The sequence below is a fragment of the Parasteatoda tepidariorum genome, chromosome 2 (genome assembly GCF_982258835.1).
Source record: "Parasteatoda tepidariorum strain Cologne lab strain chromosome 2, Ptep-v5.0, whole genome shotgun sequence".
Classification (NCBI taxonomy): Eukaryota; Metazoa; Arthropoda; class Arachnida; order Araneae; family Theridiidae; genus Parasteatoda; species Parasteatoda tepidariorum.
Window position 1 is genome coordinate 123,974,096 of NC_141756.1, and position 24,780 is coordinate 123,998,875.

The 24,780-nt window shown below is 28.1% G+C and overlaps 1 protein-coding gene across 6 annotated transcripts in view; it reads right to left on the reverse strand.

Moving 5' to 3' along the window:
* Window positions 1-24,780, reverse strand: part of LOC147816154 (uncharacterized) — a 102,142-nt gene that overhangs the window by 41,078 nt on the left and 36,284 nt on the right. For 4 of the 6 annotated variants that reach the window (XM_087158265.1, XM_087158264.1, XM_087158263.1 and 1 more), the window contains exon 1: window positions 1-23,869. In XM_087158265.1, coding sequence (XP_087014391.1) covers window positions 19,418-20,152 — 735 coding nt within the window. In that variant the 5' untranslated portion in view covers window positions 20,153-23,869 and the 3' untranslated portion in view covers window positions 1-19,417. Of the gene's footprint in view, window positions 23,870-24,780 lie in introns of those variants that run through there. The other 2 variants (XR_015431798.1, XR_015431797.1) reach the window with 1 other exon arrangement.

Sequence of the window (24,780 nt, forward strand, 5' to 3'; positions counted from 1 at the left end):
CTCTTACTATTCAATCCGATTACACTCATGAATGCAGGTACTTACTGGAGTTCTTAGTTTTAAATTTCTTGGTTAAGAGTTTCCTGCAGACTCTAGGGAGGAAAAAGGAAGAAAATTAGACTGGATTCATAATGAGCAATCGAATGACTCGTTCCATGTGTAAATGCAGTTATTCATTCCTTTGAAAATAGTTTGTTTCTTATGCATATGTTACTGTGAAAGACCGAAAGATTTATAGACAATACATTAAAATCTATATAAATCGTTATGTGAGATTCCAAGTTAATTCTGCATATCGTTAAAAATTATTGTGAATGCAACTCGTGGCTTGTGCAATGTCACAAGCTCACATTTTCGAAAAGCTCAAAATTCGATAAGCTTCTGCAAAGCTCAAATTTGTATTTTGGCACTATTTTATAAGAACTTTAAATGAAAAAATAAATTTAAATATTAAAATTCACAAAAACAAATTAATTGAAAATTTTCAATCAGTTTATTTTCAAAAGTTATTCTTAATATCAAATTTCAAAATTATGCATTTTCAAGAAAATTTCAAGCACTGCATTGATAATAAATTGTAAAATAGTACCTAAAAAATAAAAAGTAAGATAGGTAGGTATATAAAGCACACGTAGAATTTAGTTATTAGAAGCAAACAAAATCTAGGAACAAAAAGGTGAAAAGCAGTTATGGGTTAAAGGTAAGGGAGAAAAAATTATTATACAAAAAAGTAATCAGATTTAAGAAAAATATACATAGAATGAAATAACACGGAGTATAACAAAAAAAAAAATAACCAGAAAATTAAATCGATAGATTTAAGGAAAAGGAATTAAAAAAACATGCAAAGGGAGGAAAACCTAAAATTGTGAATGAAACAGGCAAAAGGAAGTAAATATGCAAGAAATTTAGGAATATATTTGAAATTTGACCCACCCTCCTAATTTGAATTACGCATTAATATGAAAGTAACTCAAGAAGTTAAATTCCGTATTTTTGCAAGGAAAAAAAAGAGAGAAAAAAAAAACACTGATGTCCTCACATATACACTATGAGTGTGATAGGTATATCGATTACAGCCCATGAATCAATAGAATGACGCAAGTCATACATATGAAATCACTGCTTAATGAAAGCACCATCGAGTAAACTGTGGTATAGTGTTTCGCCCCATAAATCGAAGGGTTCCTCAATGATGAATTCATGGAGTAGTGTGTCCATAAATTTGCCTCCCCAACATTCCATTGAATGAATGGATATTCCAACTTCACTCATAGCATATATGTGGTGACTTCAGATAACACAATAATGCACAAATACAAAATTGTCTTTACTTTTTGATTTACTTTTGTTTACTTCCTTTCGCAAACCATGGATTTTAAATCCAATTACACTGGAAAAAACAACAAAAAGGGGAATTTACATTGTATTTAATGTCTAAATATTTTTTTTTGGGGTTCATTGCAAAGACCGAGGAAATCCATAACATCATTAATTGTTGGAAAAATGGAATTTTTCAGGGGCACATTTTAAATTCGTGTTAGAAACCCTCCTTATTTTTTCTAGTCATTCAAAACAAGCAATAATTCTCTATCAAACATTCTTATTTTGATTGCCCCTTATAACAGACAAAAACACTTCCATTGGTTAAGTAAATTAATTCCACGAGTAAAATTAATTTTTAATGATCATGGGCCAACTGTTTTATCTTAATGACTTTTTCATTTCAATTCTTAAGCTTTTTACTGCTAAGCAAATGAAGGAATGTAGGAATTAACATTTAAAAGTTGATTATCAGCATGCATCAAGTCTAACTTATTTAGCAAGTGTTGAGAATATATTAACCTTACATATTGAAACTAAGCTTAGTAATTAAGAAGTCTATTTATTCTTTCCAATCATATCTAAGCAATCTAAAAGACTCATTCTTTGGTGAAAATTAACCTGATATTGCTTTGCAGCAATAATTGGATACAATTTCATCACTGCATCTCAAATCTACAACATATTTTCCTTGTACTCACAATTTGATTATCACACGGGCCCAGACTTCAAGACTTTAGTCAATCTTTTAATGTATGGGGGACACTATTCGAGCACAATCAATGGTGCGTCCTATACATAATACTATTCCAAATAATTCGCAGTTGGAAACTAGATATCCATGCATGATACATTTAAGGCAATAGGAAACTACCATATCTGTATGATAGAGAAGGGGATAAATAAGAGAGAAAAGTTTATCCCTACAATAATCAATAATGAAATATTTTCCCCTGAATTTTCCTAATTTTCCTCAAATTTATGGAATTTCCTTACATTTTCCCGGTTTCAATTTTTGCTCTATTTTACCGGAGTTTCAAAAAAAAAAAAAAAAAAAAAAGACTTTGGTGTGAAAGGGTTAAACTCTTCTAGATCTAGCTCTCTTACTACAAATCTTACTCTCTTACTTACTTACTAAAAAATATTAAATACATCTTTTGAGTATCGAACATAAAGTCTGGAATAATATTAAGCTTTAAAATTATATCTCTTGGGTAACGTAAGCAACCATAACCCACACGCTGCACTCTTTTGTATTATATTGCACAAGAAGGCAAATATCCAATGCAATAATCGCGGTAAAAATGTCATTAATAACAGTACTTTCTGAAAGAGCCATGGTAGAACAGGGGAGAGAGATCGCCTTCTAATGAGGTGAACCGGGTTCAAATCCCAGTGATGGCTGGTTAATATGAATTCCACTCGCACTGACCACAGCGCTGACGTAAAATATCCTCAGTGGTAGACTGATCATAGGTTAGAGACCCCTTGCCTACAGACTAACCTTTGGAGCTTTTCGTGGCTTTCCTCTCCATGTAACGCAAATGCGGGTTATTTCTATCAAAATGTCTTCCCTGATGGGACATTTCACCCAATACTTGATCAAGGAGTTGTATTCTTTGTATTCTGGATTGGGTTCAAAGTTTTAAGGCAACGGAGGGAAACATTAGTAGTGGTAAACCCAAAATTGGCTGTTCAACGACGGTTATAAAATAAAATATTTGTTGAAGAGAAAGTCGATTGCTATCGTTTGAATTGAATAAAAATGGAAATGGTGTTTACTATATTCATATTAACAAAGTCAATAAGTGTGAGGTTGGAGAATATATAAGCAGATGCCTTTTATTAAGCAATGATAAATGGGATATGAATTAGAATATATTTGGAATATTTTTTTAAAGGAAATCGCTCTAAAAACTGACAAAAATAAGTTAGATTTTTAAAAAAAAATAAAATGCTATGCAAAATGTTTAAATTTGTCAATGAATTTTAAAATCTAAAATTGTCTACAATTTTGAAAAAAATATTCATACTTTTGCATTTATTAATCTTACTTATGAATCTAATACTTGTTACTCCAATACTAATAATCTAATAATGGATCAGAAATTTTTTGCATATACGAAGGGAGTAATCCTCTCTCCATCTGCTGTACTTAAGGGCCTCCCATTTTTCTGAAATTACTTTTTCGCTTTATTTCCAAGATATAAAATTAAAGTCTCCAAAAATTTCTAGAAAATCAAAATCTTTGGTTTTACTTTAGCATATAAGAAACAATTTATTCTTGCTGTCTTTTCAGCTATATATTTTTGATTGAAAGGTAAGCTTAAAGATGGAAATTGTATAATTAAAAATGAATAATTTTGGTCTAAAAGATGTTTACGCTAAGCCCAAATGAAAAAGAAATTAGTATTAAAACAAAAATATGTATATATAAAAAATGTTTAGCATGACAATTTAATGTCTGGGCGTTTTATTTTCGTTCTATTTCACCCAAGAAAAAGGAAAAAGCCCTGCAGAGCCCTGGAGCATTGTTTCTGCTATCGTGTTTACTAGGAAATAGGTTTTGAAACAATTTAACTTATATTTGCAAATTTATTTTAAGTTGAAATAGAAGGTTTCTATGATTCGAGAATTACCGTCTGGTTTTATCTACAACGTAATCATGAATCGTGGAAAGAAATTAAAAAGTGGCTGTTAAATTTTGGGGATTTATCCAAGCTAGATCACTGGCAGAATAAGTGCTTTATTTCAAACTAAGGTATGACAAAGAATACAGCAACTGATGTAATAAAAATAAAAGAATTTTAAAGAATTAGTTTAAAGAACTATTTTCTCACTAATCATTGGAATCATCATCAATTATGAGGGTGGAGGAAATTTTGCAAAGATGATAAATTCGTAAATATTGATCAATTATATCGAAATCTCAATTTGACATTTTAACTGCTATTTCAATATATTATATAATTTTAATGAATGATTTTCAGTGCATATATGGAATTTTTGTACCCTTTTAAATCATATTTTTTTCAACAGGACCTGAAAGTAAAGATGAATATCAAAATAATATTGAAGTTTGCATAATTAACTACATTTCAGTATAATTGAATTTTATTTTAGGTAATTCGTTATCATATAATTCCTTGAACATATTTTGAGACCACTTTAATAAGAAGCAGTAACAATTTGAAAAATATAAAAATCAAATATATTCCACTTCACTGCAAATCACAAAATATCTACTTTAAAGAAATAGATGAGCAACCATTTAAAGTTTTTAACTTTGTCTGTTTTTATTTCAATAATAAGCTTAGAATAAAAATTATAGTAACGTTCGCTTTTCAAAAAATCAAATTTAAAAAAAGTATAGCTTTTTTTATTTTTAAACAGTCAAAACGATCAGCAAACACTGCTGTTATATGTTTTAGCTATTGTTGTTTATTCAGTTGACATTGACCAAGGTTTTAGCCATGAATTAAAAAAAATACTAATAGTTAAAAATAAACTAAATGCTGGACCAAGATTATTTTATTTAAATGAATTGGCTTTTATTTCATACAGAGGAAAATTTTCAAAAAAATGCATTGAATAATAAATTCAAATTTATATTTTTGACTCAAACTAAGTATGAAATTTGCAAATTATTTTATCCCTCTTATTTTTGCATCAAACTTGTTTTACATCACTGTTTGATTTCATTAAATTGAATATCTTAAACATCCTAAATCTCAAACAAAATCAACGAACTTTGAAGAATCCGTCACAGAAATGATTTGCATATCATTCGATCCCGCCACCAGCAAAGAGAATAATATCAACCACAAAATGAATTAAAAACTATTATTAAATTTGAGGATAAGTATATTATGCAGCACTGATATATAAGTGTTTTAATGAAGTTCTGAATAAGGAAAAAATAGTGGAGAATTATGTTTTCATAAATATTTTTTTCCTAAAACAGACTGAGTAAAATGCAATGGTTAAAAAAACGTATTGGCAATTTCTTTGATTCTGTATTTTTATTACTTTAAAATAAAACCCTCATCATTTACACAATTTGCATATTATCATAATATTGAGAATTTTTTATACTTATCACAAAATCAATTTTTTTTTTAATTTCATAAAAATATATTACTGGCAATTTCATGGATTTCGCATTTTCATTTATCGCTCAAAAGGCAAAATATATTTATAAGAATGAGCTATTCACAGGTAATAATGTCGTCGTCCGTCGATTGAACTTTATCCCCACCCACCCCTGTCTCTCATAGTTGAGAGTGTGTTTTTGCGTTTTTTATTTTTAGTTTGTAGTTTTATGTGATAATTCAAAACACTAACGTTAGGAACGGTTGTTATATTATCATTCGTGCATGGGTATTATCATCAATTATTTCCGATACTTTCTGGCTATCCGCGAGTTATAGAGAGATTGAAATTCGCTGGCCCAGAAAAAAGCCTTTTTCTGTTGAAACGCTGGGAGTCACTATCAAAAACCTGAGAACTCATCTCTAATCTCAGGGATAAACTACAAAGAAACGAAATGCCAACTCACAGTTTCGTGGTTAAACTGTTGACCATAAACGAACAAAAGCGTAGTGAAATTTCTTTTAAAAAAATGGCATATGTAAGATATTTTTTTTTTTTGACAACATGACTAATTGATTTATAAGACTAAAGTTAAGAGAGAATTGTGAGTTCGTTCCTTGTTAATTTTTTTTTTAATGCAATGAGTTTTTACAGCATTTAAATTCCAAAGATACTAATTTGAATACTATTAAGGGCATAAAAAATTTGCACAATAAATTAAAAAATAAAAAATCTCTTCAATGATATATTGGTTTCTTTTTGACATAATAATCAACCGACCAACAATTTGAAACTCTTCCAAATTTGCAGAAGTTTAAGAAAAAATGAGTGCTCATCACGGCAGTTCATATACTAGTTAAATACTAAACAATAGGGATAATACATATTTAAGCAAAACCTGTAACTGTGCTCTATATATTTAAATTTTTAAGCTGCAATTATTGCCAATGTTTTGCACAGACAATCAATTACTAGTTAAATATTTAACTCATTGGGCACATTAACATTGAAAATTCAGGATATTTGTTTCTTTTCTGGCAGTTTTTCTAACTTGAAAATAGTTAAAAGATTCATGTTGGAAATGACCCGCAATTTTTAAAAATCAAAGAAGGGAAGTACGTTTAAAGGAGAAAAACTTTATATTTAGAAACTCTTTAAGATATGTAACTTTTATAATCGATGAGTCACGCATTTGAAAATATTTGGAAAATATAAGTTAACCCATTAATTATGAATTTGTAATATACTCATCGACAAACTGAGAGCAAACTGTCTTTGGTATTTTTTTTTTTTACACATTGCACTTAACCACTCCTTCGAAGTGAATTCTTTTTATGCAGAGTCAGTATAGTTGTGTGCATTGATATTACAGCCACATAATTTTAAGAAAATATATTTCATTGATCAAAATTATTTTCGAAATAAATATTTCAAAAACTGAGATTTAAAGTTTGCACTGAAAATAAAAAATCATAAAAATATCTTTTATTTAGAAGTAACTGTCATTAACAAGTTTTAAAAATGTAGTTTCAAAGGAAAGCCGAATGAGTTTTCTCAAAAAAGAACATAAAACTATGGGTAAGTGTCATTTACTGCAGATAAATTAAACATTACTCGACAATTATTTAGTAATAAAGTTCAGTGAATAATTTAATTACATGATTTCTTTTATATTTTGTTTCTGAAAGCTCATGACTGACTCAAGACCTCTAAAAATTAAAAAAAAATTATAATAGTTTTATGAAAATATCATAGTTGAAATACTTTTTGTAACATTGCGAACATCATTTTTTATTTACATTGAACATATTTTTCTTCGCTAGAGTCATGAAAAAGTCTTTCTCAATAATACTAAAAGCATTTCATAAATAAAGTAAAACAAAAAGCTTAGTTTTAGAATGCAAACGTTTCACCCATTTTTGTAAATTTGTCCGTGTTACTGAATTAATTTGAAAGCACATTAGAGAAACTATTAGCGTACACTTCTTTTAATACTTCCTGTTCATCACAAATTGAAATAAACTTTTAAAATTAAAAAAATAATAATATATACTAGTATGCATGAAATACGTCAATAAAAATTATGTCCTCTTAATTAATAATTTGGTAGTGATAAAAAAATACCTTAGATATCTCTATACATTAATAGAATCGCAATACAAAATCCTGATTCTATAGTTAAGATTCCTTATCCTGCCCCACACGGAATACAGGACAGGTATAAAATTTCCCTCTTAGTTAAATGGATCATTATTTTAAAAGTACTCTCACGCAAAGAGTGAAAGGTTTCTCTAAAAGAATATTCATCGACGCCACTTGTATATACAGCTAATTATTTGTTCTATTTCCCTTAAAAATGCCCATTTCAATTCAAAGAAACCTAAACTAAAATAAGCTGGTCGTCTAAATGTTGTAGATTAACAAGTCTATTGGCCTTTTACAGAAAGTGATAAACATCAATTAAAGAAGAAAATTATTTCTTAAAAAATAACAAAGGTACATAATAACTGCTAATAAATATTAACTTACTCAAGGTGATTATCGCAACTTTTTTGTGTAATAAAAATTATTTTTTATTATAATTTCCTGCACTTTAGATGCAAAAAAATAATTTTTTCAATGACTGATACAACATTGGCTGATAAACAGAAAGAGACGAAACATTTTCTGCCAATGTCTCGTACAAATAACATTGCATAAAAGTAGAAGAAATTTCTTTGCTATGACAGAAAAACTATTGAAACATTTATGAATGTTGACTTTATTAATTTGATTAGACATGCACAATACCAAAAATTTGCTGAATTTAAAAAAAATCTTTCAAGTTAGTATATTTTTGTTTATGGCTTAGCAATTACTGTGTTCTTTAATCAACATTTTATTTCCGTTTTTAACTGTTGATTTCTGCATTATTTTATCTTCTATGACAAAAAATTATAATTTTAATTAAAATATTTGTACAATATTCAGGTTTTTGTTGCATATCATAAAAGTTTCGCACATACAAATTTTCTAAAAAAAAAATTAAATTTGGACTTTTTTTAGTAAATTGGTGTCTTAGATGAAATGTTGCAATAAAAATAAAACACGATTGTTAATTGAAATCTTGAAAGAGTAATTAAGTTATTATTATTTATTTACTCTAAGAACATCTGGCATTCATGTAAGAGGGTATCGTGATAAAGCTTGCCATTCATTTACATACGATCATATAAGCATGAATATAAATATCTCCACAATGAAAAAAAAAGCTTAAAAAAAAAGAACTAAACAAAAACTTCAAAATAATTTTTAAAAAAAGTTTGCGCTTATGAATTATGTTTTAAGGACATAGAAAGTGTGCGCAAAATCTTATTAATTTTTCTGTGAATGGAACGAACATTTCAAAACGAAAGATTACGCTTCGCTCTGCTTTTAAAAATACTCTTAATTTCATAATTTTTGGCTTCCAGTAAGTCGAACGATAAGTAAAACGAGAGGTATGGCTTCACCCTCTTTTAAAAATAATTATTATTTATTTCATTATCATTTATTATTTGTTATTTATTATTTATTTCATTGTAAATATTTAAAATAACAGGTTCAACTTTTGAAGAACGTCCTCTTAATATTTTATAGCACTGCTGATTAGAATGAAACATTAAGTTGATGATCTGAATAGAAACAGTTGATGAATCGTTCATTTGATTCAATGTTTTTGAGGATTCCATTAATCGATTCAAATTTATTAGCTTAAAGATATTCCAAAATTGAAAATAAATTTTTTGGTTCGGAGTACTTAATTTCGTTAATCATTTAAAATTTAATTCTTGCGCTGAAGGTTTTCATCATTTCTGAGCTTAAAACAATGTATCTCACCCATTTTATAATGAATAGTGGGGAAAAAGTGTAAAACACTTGTACAAAAATTTTTAATGCATAATAATAAAAATTTTTTCAATTCAAAGAGTTCAAGGCAATTCATTGATTTCACAATTAACCTATAATTAGGTCAAGAAAATTTCGAAAAGGTTTCAAGAAATAAAAATTTTTAATGTAACTCACTGTTTAATTCTTGAAGTAATAGATGAAATTACTATAATTATGGAAAATTGTCAATATTTATTAATAAATAAAATAGTAAGAGCAATTTAATACACAAACCACAACAATTAAAAAAAAGCATACAAAATATTAATTTGTTCACTTTATCAGTAGAATAATACAAAAAAAAGTTTGCATACAAATTAAAAGATAAATATATAAAATAATGATATATAAAATATCCCCACAGTTTGCTTTTTTTTATAATTTTTTTTCATTTTTTTTTTATATATATTTTTCTTTTTTTTTCTTTATATTTTCATTTGTATTTTTTTTTTAAACATTTTTTTCATTTTTTTTTATATATTTTTTTTTTACATTTTTTTTTCTTTGTATTTTTATTTGTAATTTTTTTTTTTACACTTTTTTTTATTCTTTTTTTTTATATATTTTTTTTACATTTTTTTTTCTTTTTTTCTTCTTTTAATACATATATTTTTTTTCTTTTTCATTTTTTTCTGTATATTTTTTTGGATTTTTTTAAGCAAACCGTGCGGTTGTTTATATTATACTTTAGTACAATAAATTTCAATCTGGTAAGCATTACATAAATTAAAAATGAATTTGCGAATTTTTTATGGAGGTTGTATAGATAGCTTAAAATATGTAAACCTGCTTTTAATACTATAAACGAACTTTTCATACGATTTTTCTACAAACCATTGAAACAATGAGCATGTTTTAACTAAAGAAAATTTTTTAACACAGAAAACTCATTTTCAATAGGAAACAAAAAAAAACAACAATTATGATTTGAAAACAATCTTTCTCTAACAATAAAATAAAGTTTTCAAAATTAATGAAAAATAAGTTAAATCAGTTATAAAATTTTTATTTTTAAATTTCACATTTCAAAATATAAAAAAAAAATAATAATTTGGAACTTAAACTTAATGCGGAAACCATATTTTTGGTGTAATGGAACTCTTATTTGAAAACATGACAAATTTAAGTTGACGTAATTGACTACATTTGAAATTAATGACATATAATGATAAAAATACTTAAGATATTGGGATAAATAACAGCAAATTAATAATTCATTATTGATGCAAATTTCTGGAAAAATCAGCTGAATCCGTCATTATTTTACTCATAAATACACATTTGCAGTAATGAAGAAGATAAAATTTGGAATTTAAGAAAGTTTCATGTCCAACTATTTTGCATGGAATTTCATTTATTTAAAACACTGAAACCTATTGTATGTTTATGATATATTTTCAAGTAATTTACTATAAAAATATTCGAAATGTGTAAGATACACCTCCATAAAATGGCAAATTTTTGACATTGATTATATTTACATTGCAAGCACTTCAAGAAAAATAGAGGAAAATACATTTTAAACTTAAAAGAATATAACTGAACTTAGACATTGATATTTGTTTATTAAGATTATCAAAAAACTTATTTTTTCAGTCACCCCCATTTTATTTAGACTCTGTTTATAGGCATGAATGTCATTGAAATTAGCACTCTTTGAATCGACACTATTATGTGACAACGTTGTGCGAGATCAAAACTCTTTTTACCAAGCAATAGAGAACATCTGTTGTTTCACCAAAATGTCTATCCTGCAGAGTAAATATCAACACCACCACTTGATGGAGCTCAAGTAATGTTGATTGTTGCAATATCGAACAATAATGTCGAGAACTCATGCAAGTAAGTCCTGAACAGAATTTCTGCGCAAGAGTAGAACAAATGTCACTGGGAGATTTTTCTCACTATGTCACACTGGGAACTGTCTCATTGTGCTACACGGGGTGATGTCACACTACTATGCACGGGGAGACGTCACACTACTATGCACGGGGAGATGTCACACTATTTAGATCCTGGTTCAAAGCAGAAGCGAGGTAATATCTGAATGGTCAGACTCAGTAAAAGTTCCACTAATTGTCCTCTTTTATCTGTTTCCAAATCGTTTTAGAAGGGATTCTTTATCATCAGACATGTAAGGGGGGAAATATTTCACAAAATAGGAATAATTTTTAGCAAAAATGATAATTTTTTATAGGAATTTCAAATAATAGTTTATATAGTTATTGTGAATATATAGCTATAAAAATTGCAAAATGATAATGGATGATACAAAATTCAATCATAGAACAGGTAGGCGATTTTCATAGTTTCATTTAATACTGCATCTTTCCCACAATGTATCTATTTTAGTCTTTATTATTGATCAAAAGAAGAATGAATTTTTGGCATTTATTGTCTTATAGAACAATTAACTGTCCATATACTTGTTGGGATAGTGTAATATGTGTAGAACTGCGTAGCACTTTGCTAAGATGTATATATCAAATTTGAAATATTTAACAGACCACTAAAAAGGCAAGGAATGTTCATGTCTATCAGTCCACATGGATAACAACTTTCATGGGATTGTTCTGATCTTATGAGTAACAAGTCTATTTCAGTCTTTATCATTAATAAAAAGGAGAAATAAATTCTTGATATTATTTTTTTTCCATTAAAAATATATTGTAAAATTCTTTGTTCGCTCTCATGCAGTATTACGTGTGGATTCTACTTTAATCTATTTTGAGCATTTCTATCTTCCCTATAATTAAAGTAAAAAATTAATTTTCTTAGCTGATTCTTAGTTGCATCATTTTTAAAGATAGGATATCTTTTTGATAAAGTTCAAAAGCTAATAAAATGGGAAAAATCAAAACGTCGTCTATAATTCTTTTTTTATTCACAGCACACCAAAGGATGGCACAAAAACTTTTTTCAAGTTTTCTTGCACAAAAATCATTTAGCAAAAATATCTTCGTTTTTTTTTTTTTTTTTTTTTTTTTTTTTTTTTTTTTTTTTGTGGCATCAAAATCGTTTACTTCTTTATGCATAACTCTGAAACTTCGGTTCGACTAATTCGTTTGGAGTTTGTTTGGAGTCGACCAGTTTGTTTAGAAGTAAAGTTTTCTTTTAATGTTTTTTTTTTTTTTTTTTTCTTTAAGAAATTTTTTACCACTCAGCCTTTTCTATCTTCTGATCATCAATCACTTCATTTTGTTTCCTTCAAATTTAAACTGGAAATTCTAATGTCTTAGTTGTCAAAACTTCATTTTGGTAATTGTTTTCTGCCTTAGAAACTCTATTTAAATTACTTATCATCAATGGTGAAATTCCCAGTACTTTTTAGGGCATATTCCGTAAAAACGTTGTATTTTCCACTCATCGAAAATAAGTTGGTCTTCAAAAATATTTTGACATATTCTTTTGGTTAATTTTTGCAAGATTCATCTACCTTTTTGAATTTATCATTCGAGACTTGAATTTGCAGTTTATCCAAACAACTTTGTATTTTATCAGAAAAACACTAGAAACTGTAAACATTTGCTAGTTGGCAGCAACATAGTCTGTAAAGTTCTCAGAAACCAGTTTTTTAAGCAGATCAGTTCAATTCTTTATTCCTCATCAGTTTTCCGCTAATTTGTAATCGGCATCATCCTAATCTTTTGGAATATGATAGTATTTATTTTTATAAACAACAGGTAAATATTCTGTATTAGGAATGATATCTTTGAAACTTAAATATTTTCGTTTCATCTTGTTTAACTAAACTTCTTTCAAATTGTAACATTTCCTGACAATTAGAATTTTTGTTTCTTTTTTTTATTTTATTTGCAACCTGCTTTTGATCTTGCATTTCAGAATTTCCTGTTCAGACATGTTTGACCTTGAGATCATCTTTTTCAAGAAGTTACTCAATTTCATGCTCCCTTCCCAAATTCTTGAGATATTTTGAAGTCGCACTATTTATAATTTATTACATTTTTGATTATCACTCATGACTGGATTTTAGTTCTCCTAATAATTCCTCGTCATACGGATCGTAGGCTGACATCTTATGTACAAAGTTGCATTTTTATTTAATATCCATAACTTAATGACCCAGGTAAACTGCTATTAATTTTAAAAAATGGCATATTTACAAGGGGGTGATCCTGATAAGTTTAAACAATTTTGTTTTTCAAAAAAGTTCATAGAAAGGAAAAAATATAGGTTGTGGTTTACAATAACAATCAGTAAGACTATTTTTAATCATAACACTTAAAATACAATGATATTTTACATATTATTTTCAATTCAGAAAATATTTCCATTCTCAAATATACAGTTACAAAAAAGTTAGCTTTTTAAAATAATATATCTAAGAAAATATGTTTAGTGATCGGACAACCAATGTAACCAAATAAATTTTTTCTTAAATTTGAAGCATTAAGACGTGCTTTTAAGCCTGACAATGTACAGAAAAAAGTTAAAATCTGGAAAAAATGTGTTTTAAAGTTTGAATTTTTTTAAAAAATGCTTATAAAATATCGTTCATGGTAAAGTAATTAAACATATTTTTTGAAAAAAAGAAAGTTTTATAATAAGATTAAAAAAATCTAATTACATATTAAAATTAATTACTGAAGTTAACATAAATATTTACAGACAATATTAATAAATATTAAGACTGAACATTCATCAGAAATTGAAATTATTAACAGCTCCGTAAATTCAATTTTTAATAAATGAACTTATTTATATATGCTTGAAATTCATTCATGACACTTTGTTTCTTTTAATTGATATTTTAGTAATAATAAGAAAACGCTGCTACATATTTTGATCCGTTAATAGAATCTAAATGCCGATTCCATAGCAGTATTTCCTTATATTTCTTATCTTAACCCACACAGGGCAAGAATAAAATTTCCCCAGAGGATATATGGATCATTATTTTACAGTTCCATAATTCTCACGCTAACAGCAAAAGGTTTTTTTATTAAACTATCTCCATCGAAGACAGTGGTAAATGTAGCTAGCTATTTAACTTCGTAAATACCCTAGTCTCCTTTGTTGACTTCATAATAACTGACATAGAATATGTCAAGTTATATATTTATAGCAATTTACTGCTCTTCAGTTTGCAAAAAATCACAGTTGCGGCTGATATACAGAAAGCGACAAAACATTTTCTGCCATACCTTGTACAAATTGCTTTGCATCGGTGAGGAAATTTTTCTGCGAAGACAGAAATTTTAAATATTCAATAGGTAAAAAGTATTGAATATATTCAATATTCAATAGGTGAAATTGTAGGACGGATTTATCACAAAGCGTAAATTTAAAGGTTGAACTTTTAATTTGATTAAAGCCCATTACAAATACAATTAAAAAATTCTTCTAAAAATGATTCAAAACTTTTATGACTTCCATAACTAAATAGGGCTAAATAATCAATGTGTATTTTAATCATCGTACTGTTTTTTTAACCTTTTATTTATTTTTAAACCTTAATTTTTAGACAGAAAGAAATAAAAATGTAATTAAAAAATTTTAATGCACTTAATGCATTTTTTTAATATTATAAAAACTTTGCACACATAAAAATCGAAACAAAAATTTGAAAATTTTTAGTAAATGATTCTTTCAGTTAAAAAATTTCAATAGAAATAGTTCAAAATTTCATTTAAGTTCAGCTCAACAAATTGAAGTTACATAGTTATTTTAATAAACTTTACACTTGGAGGGATTTGATAATTCTTTGACTGGCTTCAAGTCGTTAGAACGATAGTTGCAACGAGAGGTAGCTTCGCCCTGTTTCATAAAGAATTTTATTGATTTCATAGTAAATATTTAAGACAAGAAAATAACAGGTTCAACTTTGTAAAAACGTCCTTTAAATATCAACTTATGATGCTGCCAATTATAGTTAAATATTGAGTCGAAGCTCCGAATAGAAATATTCACGAGTCTTTGGTTTGATTCAATGTTTTTGAGGATTCTATTAATTGATTCGAATCTATTACTTTAAAGATACTCAAAAATTGAAAAAAAATTTGTTTTCTTCGAATGATTTAAATTTATTCTTACAAACTCTACTCTGTATTTAAAATTTAATTCGTAAAAATATAACTTTTTACTGGAGGTTTTCAACAATTCCGAAATTAAAATATAATATCACTCACTCATGTGATAAAAAAGTAATGCATGAAAAAGTATGAAGCACTGATGCAAAGATTTAACTTTCTTTAATTTAACAAAATGATTCAGTTAAAAAAGTTTTTAAAAAATTATTATATTTTACAAATAGCCTATAATTAAACAAAAAAAAAAAGAAAGATATTGAAAAATAGAAACTTTAAATGTAACGAATGACATTAATGTAATTAGAAAAAATTGTCTATGTTTATAGATAAATAAAATGATGAGAACAATTTTTCAATAAATAGAACACTAAAAACAAAAAAGCATACATAATATTAATTTGTTAACTTTTCTAGATAAATAGTACAAACAATTTTAAGTACATATTATTCAAAACATAAAGCATACATTTACACAGAAATATTATATAAAATACTATTACCACAGTTTGCTTTCTTTAATTTTTTTTTATATTTTCATTTTTTTTTTCCATATTTTTAATATTATATTTTTTCTTTTTTCTCCTTTTTTTTTTCTTCTTTTTTTTTCTTTTCTCTGTATTTTCTTTTTTTTATGTATTTTTTAAATTTTTCTATTTTTTTTTACTTTATATTTTTTAAAATATTTTTTTTTTAATATTTCTTACTTTTTTTTTTTTTTTTTTTTTTTTTTTTTTTTTTTTTTTTTTAAGCAAACTGTTAGATTGTTTACATAATACATAGGTTCAAAAGATTACAATCAAGTAAACATTGGATTTGCAAGTGTTTCATGGAGGCTTAAATTGGTTGGATGTATGTTATATATAATGTCGAATTGGATTTTTTAAGTAATTGGTTAATAGATCACTTTTAAAAAAAATTGAGTGTATTTCAAAGGAAAAAAATTTTTTTCAAAAAAAAAAAAAATTCACATTTAAGGAAATAGTAACATGGAATAAAAAATTTTATACCCCCTTTTTACGATGGAGGGGGGAAATAGGTTTTCTTAATGACAAGAATTATAAATAAATGAATTAGCACAATAAATAAATGAATTAAATAAGTATATAAACATGAATAAACAAATGAATTAAATCAAATAACTTTTAAAAGCCCAAGAAAATCCATTCTAACCAAAAACAATTTTTCGAAAAAAAAAAAAAAGATCACATTTAAAGAAATAAAAAAAATTAAAAATTTGGAATAAAAAGTTTTATACCCCATCTTTTTAATTTGTTACGATGGGGAGAAAAAAGGATTTTCTTGATGGCAAGAATTAGCTATAAATAAATTAATTAAACAAATATAAAATCTTTCAAAACACTGCAGAAAATCCATTTAGTCCGAAAAAACTTTTTTTTAAAAATTCACATTTAATGAAATAAAAAAAAAATAATAATTTGGAATATAAAAAACTTTGTGCCCCATCTTTTTTTTTTGTTGCGATTAGGGCAAATGGATTTTCTTTTGTTTAAATTGATTAAAACTATAAAACATTTAAGATATATAATGATCTAACTGACTGCAGATTTTAAACTAAGACTAAATGAAAAAATTGAGCTATACATTTCTTAAAATGTTTATCTATCAATATAATTAATTTTTAAAAATAAAGTTATTTTGCAGATAAAAGAATAATGTTTATATATTACTTATCAAAATTAAAATACTATAGATGAAGTATGCATGTAAATTAACAATGAACGATAAAACACTTTTAGAACAAGCCTCCATAAAAACAGCAAGTTTAACAAAGTTTTCATTTTACTTACATAAAAACGATTCAAGAAAAATTAGCAAATAATCACAAGCTTTTAAAACAAATAGGAACATAATAAATAAACTAAAACATCTTTCTTGAGTAAGTTTGTTTATTTTTAATCACCCCCATTTCCTTGTTTCTGTTATTCGACTGTGTATACTATTATTTAGCGTAGTTAGAGAAGCAAAACTAAAGTTATGTTAGTCGTGTCAAAGCTGCTTTTATCAGACAATCGAAAGGTTCGTCGCACATTTTGTGCACAGTATGCACAGTTTCAGTTTTTTAAACCAGGTTAAAAAAAGGTTGGTAAATATGGTTAAAAAAGTTTTTTTAACTTTTTTGCAGGGTTTTGGTCTTCAGACCTATAAAGGTGTCCCAGAAATCGAATACGATTGGCCTGAATAACATGAACTATGCCTGGTTGCATATACTTTTTATATAACTCATGATTGTAAAGGGTGCACCATTTGTTATTCTCATAGACTGCACCAAATATTCTTCTTAGTATCCCTCTCTCAAATATCAGCAATTTGTTCTCTTTTTTATTAAGAGTCCAGCACTCACTACCATATAGGATCACAGGCCGTAAGAGTGTTTTGTATATGTTAATTTTTGTCTTTTTAGAAATTCACTTTTTAGTTGGCGTTTTAAACCAAAGTAGCACTTGTTTGCCATTGCTAAACGGCTATTGAGTTCAGTATTTGTGACATTTTTGCAGGTAACAGTAGTCCCAAGATATTTAAATTCATCAACAGCTTCAAAGTCATAATCATTCACATGAAAGGGCATTCGTTGCCTTAGTGAGCCCTCTGTTTATATCCATGTGTTTAGTTCTGTCAGCATTAATGATTAGTAGTCCCATTTCACTAGCTGCTACTTCAAGAGCTTTGGAGTTTTCCACTACTGATTGTCTAGATCTTCCTATAATATCAAGATCATCTGCATAAGCAAGAATTTGAGTAGATCTTTGAAAGATACTGCCTTTTACATTGATTTCAGATGCTCTGATTTACTTTTTCAAGTGCCATATTAAATAAAAGGTAGGCAAGTGTATGCCCCTGCCTCAGACCACCATCAGTGTAGAAGAGCTCGGAGAGTTAATTTTGCAACTCACCTCTGCACTTGACTCTTCTGAGTGTTGCCTTTGTCAAGTTAAAAGGGGGAATACCAAATTACTCCATTGCTTCATACAACTTATTTCTCTTGATACTGTCGTATGCTGCCTTAAAGTCAATAAAAATAGGAAAAGTCTCAATGTTAAATTCGTTTGTCTTCTCAATAATTTGTCTTAAAACTTGTATTAAATCGGTTTTAGATTTTTCTCTAAACCACACTGTTAACTTCCAACCACCTTCTCCACGTGTGGTAAAAGTTTTTTATATAATACATTGGAGAAAATCTTGTATGCTGTATTCAAGAAGGTGATCCCCCTACAACTTTTACAATCCATCAAATCTCCCTTTTTGTAGATTAGGCAGATAAAACCATCATCCCATTCCATGGGCATCTGTTCCATGATGGAATGCAGGAAATATGTGTTATCTCGGCATTAAGCACGAAGAGCTTCTAGCCTATTCATCGAATCTAGTAAGTCCTAAATTATAATGTCCCAAGTTCACAAGATATTTGTAAGATATCTACACAATATAAGTTCATTGCAGATGTTGGACCTGCGTTGCACTGAAGAAAATCATCATTGGGATGGGGTATTCCCCTGAAGAAGTGTCTGAAGAAGGCTGAGTGCCACCTGATTTCTCAAAAGTTCTTGTAACTCTTTCATTAGAGTAACCAAACGATGAGCTGAGGTAGCTGTAGTTGAGGCTTTGTTGTTGAATCTTTTTCTCCTGGGGCCTGACCTCGCACCCAGAGAAATTCGAGGTATGATCCTTACTGCAATTGCAGCAGGTAGGAGGTGTGTGCTTGCTTTCTTTTGCACTGGAATGAGTAGTTTTCTCCGGCACACTTCATACATCTTGTATCGGAAGGGCAGGTACGCTGAGAGTGTCCGAAGCCGTGACATCTAAAACACTGTATCGGCCCCCGGCCGCCATGAAATTTCTCTACACAAATCGGAAAGTCCTTAATGAATTCGATATGGTAGATCTTCATGTAGTTCTCGATCTCTGGTACGATGATGAGGAACAGTGGGAATGGCCTATAGGCCCCGCCCACTTTCTTTTTGAACTGAACAACTTTCAGTATTTCTAAATTCTGTTTCCCTAATTCAAGGGAAATATTGTCCGTACTAAAGTCCGTACAAAGGAAGCCCTCGGATGAGAACTTTTAGGTTCTTGGGAGGTTGAGCTTTATGAACATTTGTGGATGGCTCTGGGACTTTTTCTGTGCTCTCCTCCGGAGTTTCCATCGGGACTGGAGTCGGTTTCACTGGCGAATTTAGAGGGTCAGAGGAACAGTTAGTATGCTTTGTTGAGTCTACATTAGTTGAGTTCTTCTTATTATTCCTCTTTCTCTTTTTGATAGGTGGTTCCTTAGGATTTTCAGTCTGGGGTTTTGTCTCAGAGGCCGAAGGCTCCTCACAGGGTTCCAAGTATTGGTCAGGTTCAGTAGCATTGGTTGTGACCAATTTCTCAGTTGTTTGAGCTATGGGAACTGGAGCGGGAACTGGGTCTTCTTTCTTTGCTAATTCCATTTCCTCCTGTTTCTGCCTGCTTAATCTGTACATGATGTAGTGGGCAATTTCACTCCTTTGAGTGATGTAACGTCGATGAGATCTATCAAAAGTAGGATACTTTCTGAAGAAATATCGGAAAGAGTCATCAATTTTGTACAGTTCCTCTAAGGGAAACTGTAGGTAGAAGGCTTCAGTTTCAGACTTCTCTAAGTTTCCGGGAGAATTATATTGCGGGGGAATCCCGCAGTTAGTAAGTATATCATCTAACGATGACTCATCAAATGGCAGTACTTGAGAGCGGCCGGAAGGGAAAACCTTTCCGCAGTGCGCTGTTTTGTGATACGGCATTGGCCGATCAGAGAAAAAACACGTCCTCACTAGTCAAAGGCTTGAGTACTCTTCCAAATTGGTTATGTGCAGATTAAAGCAACATCAACACTTTAGATACTCTCCTCCTTTTTTATTTAAAATCAATGCCAATCCACTTTCTTTAAAAGATAGAAAGGAATTTTCCTACCATTTTCGCTGAAATTTTTTTTTTTTAATCCATGTGTAACGAAAATTTAAGCTCTGGTAGATATCGCTGAAAGAATTATTTTGCCATACAAGCTTCTGAAACTTCAAATAATCAGTTACTTCATTTTGTTTCATTTAACCTGTGTTTACTAATAATTTCGCTTTCAATTTTTTTTTTTTTTTTTTTTTTTTTTTGCGAGCAAGTTACTGGCACATATGTTTAGAATAGCTTGACATTTGAGATTGAAGTTTCAATTTTCAGGGCAAATTCTGTGCGAATGTTGTATTTTTTTCTTCAAAAGTAAGTTGGTCAACAATTTTTTGACATCGTAGCATGTAAGATTGTTTGATCACTATCATTAGAGCCTTGAAATTGAAGCTTGTCTCATCATTTTTGTTTTTTATGAGCCAAAATGCATAAATTTGAACTGGTTACTAAAAAATGGTTCCTTAAATCCTAATGAACTGATCGTTTAAGCTAATCAGTTTAACTTCTTGGAAATAAGATTTTTGATAGTTTGTATCAGGCTTCCTCATAACCTTTTGTTGATATCACTCGTTATTTTAAAACGAATCACAAGCCCAGATTTTCGAGCTATTCCTAAGAATTGAGAAGTGTTCAAAGTGTTCTCTGAAGTGTTCAAAGCTCAATTTAAACAATTTGAGTAAACTGCTTTTTTGTAAGCGCAATCATTGAGCCTTATCTGACAATATCTGACAATTTAGATCGCCTAATAGATTTAAGTTGTCAAATAATTACAATCCATATAACATGCTTACAGTTTTTGTAACACTTCTCGATTTTCGAATTAAAAGTCTAAATGTTGTGTTTAAAATGGTGAATGCTATATTTGAAGCTTTCAAATCTTTCCTCTAAAACTTATTTAACTAAGTTACTTTCTAGCTGTTTATATTCCAGAACGTTTGGATTTTCGATTTCTTTTTCTTTTATTTTTACGTCAATTCAGTTCTCAGAGATTCAATATTTCCAGTTGATTCTGCATATCTTTTAACACACTGTTCAAGAAGCTACTCAAATTCGAGCTCTCATTCAGCGAGTTTACGAACATAGTTTGCACTATTCTTGGAATTCCAAACGTTTGATCGGAGTATGAAGTAGTTTTAAAAAACAGTAAAAATAGTTTGTTTCTTAAAAAAAATCCAGCTTATTGACCCAACTCAGTGTCTTTAACTTTTTAATCAGTGTGAGGGGGGGGGGGTGATTATGACATTCGAAGGAAAAATCATTTTTCTGAAAATGTCTGTTTGAAGTATTTCCTATTGTATCTAGATTTGTAAAACGTTTTGTAATCTTTTACTTACAATACACAATACAATTAAAATATATGCTCTTTTAACTAAAATAATTATAACTACATTCAAATATACACTTGTAAATAAAATTAGCTTTTAAAAATAACATCATAAAGAAAAAAGTTTTAGAGATCAAAAAATTACTAATAAGCAGTATAAACAAATACATTTGAAACACAAATAACCACGATTTTAAAGCTTGATATATTTTTTTAAGTTCAGGCATTGTTTCATAATAATAATTCGTTAAGCTCATAAAGCTAAGGTCTAATCTTAGAAATGAAAAAGTTACTTTGAAAAAATGAATTTTCTAGAGAAATTTTTAAGTAAATTAAATAAAGATCATTCTGAATTTAAAAATAATCAAAAAAAGCTTTTAAACATGCAAAACAACTCATCGTTAAAACAAGAAATTCATTAATTTTTATTTGGGTAAAAAATTAAAGTTAAAAAAGTTTAGAGCTAGCAAAAGATAAATATTATTAAAAGTTTATAAAAGAACAGTTTATTTATCTATAAACATAAACTACGCCTTTGTAATTTTTAAGAAAATGCAATATGCTTAAAACTATTTAAAGAAAAAATTGAAGGAAAAAAAATCATTTAGATTATAATAAATCTTTGCATCGGTGTTTTTACTTTTGTAACATTTTTATATATGAAACAAACAAGAAATGAAACTCGAGTTCTAAATATTGAGTGATAATAAAAGCTCTTAAATTTTTGAAATAGAATTTTGACACACATGTCGGCAATGCTGGCATGCTTTGTCGGTATTGCTATAATGAACTGTATCATAAATTGTATTAAGAGGACGTTATGAGGATACATTTGAAACCCGATCTAACCCTAACAAAAAATAAATATTTTCTATTTATTTTTTATCTGAAAAGAATTACTCGGGGCGAAGATTCATATAAAGCATCTGAATTAAAATGAAAATTCTTAAAAGAGTTTGCTTTTTAAAGCAAAAAGCAGATTTACAAAACTTTCAAAGTCTTGTAAAAATAATCACATTTTTTAAAAATTTTCCTTATACCTCGATCGATGCACACGTTCACGAACGAGAAGCCATCAAAAAATATCCAAAATTTACCCACTACAAATTGATGCTTCGTTTTCTTTGAAAAATTTTTAAAATAGTATCTTTCCTTAAAAAAAGGGGGGTATTTGAGATGTTTTAGAGGTATAAAATATTTTCAAACTATGAAGCAAAACTCAAATTTACAAAGATTTGCCATTTTAAACTGCGTATTGCCGTTCTATAACTTTTTCTTATAATTAAGAAAGCTACTAAGTTTAAAACACATATCGAAATAAAAGTCTTACTGATCGTGTATAATAAAACGTTTCCCGACAAAGACTTTGATCATAGATGATTGGTGCAACTGAGAACAGACGTTTTTAAAAAGACTGCTGCGATCGATTAGAAACTGGCAGAAAATGTTTTCGCTTTTTGTTAATCCACCTTACACTGTCAAAACTTTTCATTACGGCGCTTTACTAACGTTATCTTGCTGGAAAAGATTTCTATTAATTTCTATTTAATAACAGAAATCCCTTGTATCAAACTTCATTAAAGATTGATAACACCAAATTTTTTTTTCGTGAAGTAAAGAAAATCTTAAATAAAATAAAAAAGTATTTTTTGTAAAATAAAAAAAATATATGAAATCTCTAAAATAAATTGCTTTTCCCACATATCTGGAATATTAAGGTGAATTTCAAGCATTTATAAAACAAGCAAGGGCTAAGAAATTCTTAATTTGTGTGTTATGCACACGGATAGCTACGAATCTTGTTCAATTTTAAACATCAAATTAAGAAATAACATTTTGGGAACAGCAAATTTAGTTATATTTTGAAACAATGCATTTATAATTATTGATAACATCAACAAATTTGGTTGCAGATTACATGGAATCACTAACTTATTACTTCTCTGGTAGTTCATGGTTGTAGAAATGTTTGATTTTTTTCACAAGATTCAGATAATTTAGGTTTAAGTAAATTATCAGTTTTTTAATGAAATGACTTCTTGATAATTTTAATTAATAGAAAGGTTACAGGGATTTCTTAGTTTCTTTTAGAGATTTGATATCACATTTCCGTCAACTTTTTACTCCATTTCTTCAAGTTTTGAGACGACTAATCATGTACTGATACATTCAAAGAATATTTAGTTTCATAAAACTGTTTCAAAAGAGTAATTTTTTTTAATTAAAAAAGTGTCGTTAAAGTAAAGAGAAAAGTAACAGTAAAACTAACTTTTTTTTTTTAAAAAAATTGCTCAAAATTTGACAATTTTCCAAATGATCTGTAATATTTGTTCAGAAAAATTGCTCAAGGATTTAAAATTTTTTTTTGTATTAGATTCAAATTTTTTTTCTTTAATAAACCTTTGCATGAGTCACTTTTTTCCTAACATTTTTCTTTGTACTTCATTCAACAAGCACTAAAATTTACGTAATAAGTTACAAGTTACTTAATATAAGTTAATGCGCTAATAATTTCTGAAAAATTTTTGAGACAAATTTACACTTCTAAGCAAATTCATTTCAAAATTTGAAAAATATGTCACCACTTTATCAACAGTGTTGTATTAAGAGGACGTTACGTGGATGCAGTTGAAACTCATTATAAACCTTTCAAAAAATAAATATTTTCTTATTTTTTTTTATCTTAAGATGATTACTCGGGGCGAAACATTCCGCTCAGAAAAAACAACGGAAACAAAATAAATAAAAAATAATTCTTAAAAAGACTTATGCTTTTTTAATGTAAAAAGCAGGTTTACAAAACTTTCAAAGTCTTTTAAAAATAATGAAATTTAGTAAAAATTTTATATACCTCGATCGATACAAACGTTAACAAACGGGAAGCCGATGAAAAATTATGAATATCCAAAACCTTCCAACTACTCACTACAAAGTGATACTTCGTTTTTATTTTAAGAAAACATGTGAAAACATGATAAGATCTCAATTTAAAAAGATCAGCGGAACCATTAAAATCCAATCTATTCATTAAAAAAATATATTTACTTAAAATAATTCGTAAGAAAAATACATAATTGCAAAGATATCGCAAAGAGATGCATAAAAACACTCAAACTCATACGTAAATTGAGTATGGTTAGATATGAC